This window comes from Monopterus albus, unplaced genomic scaffold (genome assembly GCF_001952655.1).
Source record: "Monopterus albus unplaced genomic scaffold, M_albus_1.0 scaffold458.1, whole genome shotgun sequence".
Lineage (NCBI taxonomy): Eukaryota > Metazoa > Chordata > Actinopteri > Synbranchiformes > Synbranchidae > Monopterus > Monopterus albus.
Window position 1 is genome coordinate 16223 of NW_018128338.1, and position 7960 is coordinate 24182.

Genomic DNA, 7960 nt, shown 5'->3' on the forward strand with positions numbered 1-7960 from the left:
ACCTGTGGCTGCCCCCACCTGTCAGTGGATAACCAGATTTCACAGACAGGAAGCACTAGGTGAGGCTGGGGAAAACCACATCCCGCACCCTGTCAGTCAGTACAGGCACCCCCCCAGGGATGTGTGCTCTCCCTGTTGCTCTTCTCCCTCTACACAAATGATTGCATCTTAGAGGACTCCTCTGTTAAAAACTCCTAAACTTCGCAGATGACCATTTTGTCATCTGCAAGATGGGGACGAGTCTGCTTACAGATGGGAGGTTGAACAGCTGGCCCTGTGGTGCAGCCACAACAACCTGGAGCTGACCACACTCAAAACAGTGGAGATGACAAGGGACTTCAGAAGGAGACCTCCCACCACCACCATACTCAGCAGCACTGTATCAGCATTAGAGTCCTTCAAGTTCCTAGGCTCCACTATCCCCCAGGACCTGAAGTGGACATCCAACATCAGGACCATCACCAAGAAGGCACAGCAGAGGATGATGATGATACAGTTCTACAGACGAATCATCAAGTCTGTTCTCTGCAATTCCACCAGTGACTGGTTTGGCTCAGCAACCAACAGGACAGGAACAGACTCCATTGAAAAGCTCGAACTGCAGAAAATATAATCGGAGCCCGCGTGTCCTCCATGGAGGACTTGTACACTTCGCAGGTCAAGAGGGGGGCAGAGAAGATTTCTGCAGACCCCTCACATCCTGGACACAAACTGTTTGAATGGTGCTACAGGTAACTATATGCCAAAACAACCAGACACAAGGACAGTTCACAAACGCTCTCCATCCAACCTCACTGAGCTCGAGCTGTTTTGCAAGGAGGAATGGGCAAAAATTTCAGTCTCTCGATGTGCAAAACTGATAGAGACATACCCCAAGCGACTTACAGCTGTAATCGCAGCAAAAGGTGGCGCTACAAAGTATTAACTTAAGGGGGCTGAATAATTTTGCACGCCCAATTTTTCAGTTTTTTATTTGTTAAAAAAGTTTGAAATATCCAATAAATTTCGTTCCACTTCATGATTGTGTCCCACTTGTTGTTGATTCTTCACAAAAAATTACAGTTTTATATCTTTATGTTTGAAGCCTGAAATGTGGCAAAAGGTCGCAAAGTTCAAGGGGCCGAATACTTTCGCAAGGCACTGTATCACCTGTAGATTTCTTCTTCTACTAATATTGCAGAAGTGTAGAATATGTTTTTCTCAGCAGCTACACCTATCGTTTAGGAAAAGACTGCAGCGAGTCAAGCATGCCTCAAGTACAAGTAAACAGTTCTGGCTCTGTGTTGATGTCCCAGCTGACACGTGCCATGGCCAATGTGTCAATCATAACCAGCTACCAACTACTCTGATTTCTCTTGTCAGTGTGTTTCTGGCCTGGTTGTACAGGGTCCTGTCCCCACTTCTGTAGGCATGACAACACTGCTTGAATTTTAATGTGAACCAGGGCTTATTGTTGTTGTTGTGTGTGCAGAAGGTCTTGGTGGGCACACACATGTCCTCATAAAAGTTGATCTATGATGTCACTGTATTAGTGAGTTCATCCAGATTCAAAAGCCCTCCAGTCTCTACAGTCAAAGCATGTCTGTAGTTCTGACTTTCCCTCCTCAGTCCATCTCTTCATTGTTTTAACCACAGTGCTGTGCAGTTTGTTAATATGCTGTAGGCTTTCATTGCTGTGAGCCTCACACAATACTACACACCAACTTTGTTTTGGGGTGGAGCCAGAAATTTCAACAAATATACTTTAAACCAAGATTGTCTGACACATACCACTAGGAGTAAATAAAATCATAAAAATGTGACTTTGGGGCATTTCCATGTTTTCATGTAACATGTAACAGTAAACCATAGTGACTGCAACATACATAAGCTGATCATCTCTGTTTTCATTGGGGAGTTAAATTTTAACTTTAGCAATTTTTTCTAATAAAGTCAAACAAAGAAGGTGTGCTATTATAGACTACCATGCAATTGATAATAGCACACAATGCAAAAGCTGAAGGTCCAACTTTGTTGAGTTCTTTTAAAAATCTAGTCTGTGCTGGTTTACAGAGATGAAATGTACGGCCCCCAGCAGGAGGAAGCGAGCCAGCACTATAAGGGATGTCACAACCGGCTTAGGTAAAAACCACAGCTCTAAACTACCAAATGAAATATCAAATCTCTTCTTTGTGCATCTTGTGTCACTGCCTTTCACAATACTGTTACCTGTGTAAGACAAATCAGTATTGTTCGTTCTTTCATTTTTCCCTTTCAAAACAAAAAACAAAAAGGTGGTGTTTTTTTGCTTTTCTGTTTTAAAACCAAAACAGAAATGCAAAGTAACGTAATGTAATCTCTGAACCTATTTCTTCTGTGCACATCTATAATGGTTTTAAAACGGAAAAGGATGCCTTGTTTCCAAATTTGTTTTGAAATGGAAAAATTAAAGAACGAACAATACACAGATTAAGCTGAAAGTCTTTTAACTTTATATTTGTGTTTTGATACTGACATTTTTATTGGATGTCTGTCAATACCAGTGGTGACAAGGAATGGCGGGAAGCCTTGGATCATACTGGTAGTTGTAAATGAATCAAAACAGTAACCTTTTTAATGACACTTCAGGTGAGGAAGATGACAGCAGTTTCATGGACAGCAATGAAATTGTATCTCGCACCCAGTTCCCTGAGAGTTGGCTGTGGCAGGATATCAAACTGCCTGCTTGCTCTCCACAGCAACCGAACTGGTGAGCCAACAAAAATTTAAATTATACAGTCATAACTTCATTGAACATAGCGCTAGAATTTAAAACCACAATTTACCTTCTAAGTTTTTACAATTTTTGTTGTTTCAGTGACACCACATCACTTGTGAAAACTGTTCCGTTACAAGACTCAATCACAACCTGGCAGTTCACTGGCATCAGTCTGTCAAGAACTAAAGGTGAGGATTCAATAACTTGTTTTGTGTTTTAGTTGTGTGTCTAATTTAAAACCTCCTCCCTCCTTTAGACCTTTTTTCCTGTTTCATGACTTCCTCTATTTCTGTTATTTTTAAGGAATCTGTGTTGGAGATCCATTAGAGGTAATTGTTCGGAAGAATTTCTTCATTGACCTCAGACTGCCCTACGCTGCTGTCCGTGGAGAGCAGATAGAAATCAAGGCAATCCTCCACAACTACATCCTAAATGATGTCAGCGTAAGTCTGTCTGCTCTGTTGTTTCACGACAAAGACAATGAGACCATGATATTTTTCTCAGGAAAGTGCAAACAAAAGAAAAGTAAATATTGGTCTGATATATAACCGATGGAAAAGAAAAGAATGAATAAAATCCTTTTGTCAATCTTTGATAAGTGTAGTTGCTGCTCACATGATGGCCAGCCCCAGAACTAGGGCCACCCTACTACAATAGTTTATACTCACAATTAAATTGATCATCTGAAAACCAATTTAAAACATTACATTTCTTCAGATTAGGGATGGATCAGTGTCACATGATCTAAATAACAAACAATAATTATGATTGTTCTCAGCTGTTATTAACTGTGCTCTTCACTGTTTATGACAGGAATAATATTGTTGTTTTTATACAGTATAGCTAATGACAGAGTAGCTGAAGTTTCCAAAACAGAACAGAATTTTTTATAAATGCCCAGAGGAATCAAACTATTTCATCAACATCTGAACTACTCTTGGAGGACTTTTCTGGCAGCGTACAGGATTATGCTGAGTATGTGACCGGGTCCATTAGTACCTGCGTTGACAACATCGTGCCCACCATACAAGTCAGGAGGTTTCCCAACCAGAAGCCCTGGATAAACAGTCAGGCACACCACATGCTGTGGGCTCACTCTCTTGCATTTAGATCAGACAATGAGACAGAGTACAAAGCTGCGCCTGCTCCTACATAGTATTTGATCATCTGTAGAGAACTTGCCAATTTGCAGCTTAACTATTCATTCTGGATCTCCGGTGCCATGTCTCTGGCGTATACCTTGTGTTCTCCCCCCCAGCAAATAAAATAGAAGACATGGTAAAAGAGAGGGAATGTTGGTGAGGATCAAGTCTTACCTGGGCACTTCATCTGGACATGATCATTGCCTCTTTTCATTTGGGGTTTATTCTAAGTATGCAGGCAGTGGGAAGTAGGGGTGCAGAGGGTGCTGCGGCACCCCCTGGAGGATGGTAGAGGACCTGCATGTTCAGCACAACTATACATTTAAAACACAAAAATCTCATTTTTTTTTATACTGCTTAGTTCCAGACGAGGTCACACACGCATACACTCCTACGGGCAATTTAGTGTCACCAATCAACCTAAGCCACACATCTTTGGACAGTGGGAGGAAGCCAGCGTACCCGGAGAGAACCAAGGCAAGAACAGGGAGAACATGCAAACCATACAGAAAGGTCGCGAACCCAGAACCTTCTCGCTGTAAGGCAACAGTGGTACCCACTGCGCCACCATGCTGCCTTAAAACACAAAAATAATAAATTAATAACATTTTAATTTGTATAGGTTATGTTCATATTCTAATAATATTCTGACCTTAGTAAGTGGTTAATAATGTCTCTTTTGTTCCACATTTTCAGTTGGTTTTGCCAAACTGCACGTGTTTGTAACAAGTGTGTGACCTTACTCACTTGTTGCAAAGAGGTGTGCAACAGCACAAGAAAATGCTGGTGCAAAAGCAAATTTCTTTAGTTATTTCTTTCTAGTTACTTCTTTAGTTAGTTAGTTGTTTAGTTCTCTAGTTCTTTAGTTATTTCATCAAAATACCTCAAAAAGAGCAAAACCGAATGAATCAGAAGCAAAGCAACAACTGACAGCAGCACCAGCACCTGCAGCACACATAATGATAGCCGATGTACCTTATACTTATACATGTGCACAAAGACATTGTTGAGCAGTTGAATAGGGTCTACAAGACATGATGAAAGCTTTCATCAGTGTGAATCCCAAGTGCAAGAACACTTTTGGAGACCAATTTTTCATGCACTGCCACTGTACAGCAGGGTTAATGCACATTAGCCTAGTATTAACTGTTTGTCTGACACTTACCTGTGAAACTATGTCAGTGGCTGGTGGTCTTATCAAGATTTTTGTAAAGCTGGCTTTCATATCAGCTGGTGCATAGCCACTGCTGTGTATGTTGTGTACTTTGTGTGTATGCTTGCTGTTAGTTCATAGCCTATTTTATCAATACAACATTTACTGTGTAAATCTGGCTTTGCTGTGAGCCAATGCACAGCCACTGTTCTATGTGTGTGTCATGCCCATATTTTGTGTATGCTCAATTAGCCAACATATGTCATACATAACTGGTCCTCCAGATTAAATGACAGAATACACTGTTTGTTCATGCCCTCTAGAATGATACACAGGAGTGTTTTCTGCACTGAAGCCATTATCAGCAGAATGACATAATTTATCTGTCTTCCAAAATTGTTAGAAATTACTGCAGAAAAATAGTGATTTTATGATTGGACAACTCAGTCTTTAAAATATAGTTAGGTTTAGCGAACAGATTATGTTTGGGTTATAACTTAAATAGATATTTCTGGCTAGGGAAACACAGTTTGGGTTAAAGTTACCATTTTGTTTAATGTTGTTGTTTGTTCTTGATTTTGGACAGAGCCATTAAACTGAAAGGCAAGTTAACCTGTAATCATTATGATGAGTCACTGTAGGCGAGCAGAAAAAATAAACAGAAGAAAAAAAAATACTTTAACAAGCAACCCATACTGTTGCTTTGTTGCACACCAGCACATAATTGTAATGTAAACATAGCTGTGACTTCTAATATTTGTCTTTTTTTTTTCCAGCCTGAAGGTGTACTGGTTAAATCTCTTAAGGTTATAACTCTTGACCCAGCTAATAAAGGTGTAGGTGAGTTTACTCTTCAAATACAGTAGCTACACTGTATAGCCTTTTACTGACATTATGTTTTTATGCCTCTATGCCAGTGATACTGTAGCTGCAGCCAGAGGGATTTTTTTTTTTTGTTTTATGTGGAAGGATCCCATTATAACGAGTTTAGAAAACATTTTGTCTCATGATGGCAGCAAAATGCTGCCATTAGTGGCTTTATGCATACTGTAAAATACAATCCTGTTGGCGCCACTGTCCGGCCCATTTTTGTGAATGCGATGTGTCAGGAACACCTTGAGGGAATTTCTTCAAATTTGACACAAGTGCCTACTTGGACTCAAAGATGAACTGGTTAGATTTTGGTTGTCAAAATTAGTATATTAATTGGGGACTGTATTGCAGTATTTTAAAGATGCTTTCAAAAATACTGCTATGGACATCTTTCATACCTTCACACTGACATTAGCCATGACTGGAGGCATTTTGTTTTTGCGTTTTCCGTCCGTATGCCTGTCCCTTTTTTGTGAATGCGATATGTCAGGAACACCTTGAGGAATTTCTTCAGATTTGGCACAAACGTCCATTTGGCCTTAAGGATGAATTGATTAGATTTTGGTGGTCAAAGGTCAGGGTCAGTGACCTCATGTCTGTCCCATTCCTGTGAGTTTAAAGTGGTCATTTTTAAATCTATGCCAATGAAAATTATTTGTTATAATCACAGGAAAAAGGACACATGGGGGATTTAAATGGGGCCCCAATTCATCAGGACTCCTCAAATCGCAGTGGATGAGATTCAGTAGAGAATTGAATGGCATATACATCTGTGAAACATTACTTCTAATTATTACTTGCATTGATCCTCCAATTTGCCCAATGTTTCTTCCATTAGGTGGTAAACAAGAAGAAACTATCAACAGTGGAATTCCTATGAAAGACTTGATTCCAAACACACCTACTAGTACACACATCTCTGTGACAGGTGAGATGTACTGTTACAGTATGTTTGGGCATGTTATGTGTTACAGTGCCTGAACAATAAACTCTGTATTAGTGTCAGTTATTTGTAATGTTCTTACTGGGAAATGGGGGGAGCACCACTACATGTTTTATTGTTTCTTCATGTGGCTTCATAACATTTTGAATTTGTTTTCATGCAGGGAGAGAAAATGTTGCTCCGCTGGTGGAGAATGTCATTAGTGGCACATCAATGGGTAGTCTGATTGTTCAGCCAACAGGCTTTGGTGAGCAGACCATGATCGGCATGACCCTGCCTGTCATTGCAACCACATATTTGGACGGAACCAACCAGTGGGAAACTGTGGGCTTTCAGAGACGTAATGAAGCCATCCAACACATCAAAACCGGTAGGTTTGCAGACATATGTTTATTCTTTTAAAATTTCTGACCTGGCAGAACTGGAATAGAAAAAGTTCATTAGACTACAATGCACACTAGGCCTGCTCCACGGATCTGAGCTAGGGACATGGAGATTATACGTTAGACTACAATGCACACAAGGCCTGCTCCATGGATCCGAGCTAGGGACATTGAGATTATGTTTTCACCTTAACAGTTTGTTTTTCTTTTTAAATCTATGCCAATGAAAATTATTTGTTATAATCACAGGAAAAAGGACACATGGGGGATTTAAATGGGGCCCCAATTCAACAGGACTCCTCAAATGGCAGTGGATGAGATTCGGTAGAGAATTGAATGGCAGTTGTTATAAAGGTTGTGTGTTTTGTTTGTGTCAAGGCTACACCAGACAGCTTGGGTATCGTAAACCAGAAGGGTGTTTTTCTGTGATTACCTTTCGCGCCTGCAGCTCCTGGTGAGCCCTAAATTCCTACATAAATGTTTGCACATCTTCCTTTAACTTAGTTTTCAACTATGTAAAGTTGGGTGTATTCCACCTGCAGTTCAATGACATTAACTCTCCTCTCTTCTCTTCTCCAAGGCTGACAGCATATGTTGTCAAGGTGTTTGCCATGGCCTACGATCTGGTGGATATAGACAATGATGTGATCTGTAATGCTGTCAAGTATTTGATTCTCAACACACAACAACCTGATGGCATGTTTAGAGAGCTTGGTAATGTGATCCATG

At 40.4% G+C, this 7960-nt stretch overlaps 1 protein-coding gene across 1 annotated transcript in view; it reads left to right on the top strand.

The window, feature by feature from the left end:
- Positions 1-7960, top strand: part of LOC109952412 (complement C3-like) — a 37742-nt gene that overhangs the window by 15493 nt on the left and 14289 nt on the right. Inside the window, exons 12-19 of the mRNA XM_020587479.1 lie at positions 2608-2728; positions 2837-2925; positions 3041-3180; positions 5809-5872; positions 6744-6833; positions 7012-7218; positions 7610-7685; positions 7812-7950. Of these exons, the coding sequence (XP_020443135.1) occupies positions 2608-2728; positions 2837-2925; positions 3041-3180; positions 5809-5872; positions 6744-6833; positions 7012-7218; positions 7610-7685; positions 7812-7950 (926 nt within the window). The remainder of the gene's footprint in view (positions 1-2607; positions 2729-2836; positions 2926-3040; positions 3181-5808; positions 5873-6743; positions 6834-7011; positions 7219-7609; positions 7686-7811; positions 7951-7960) is intronic.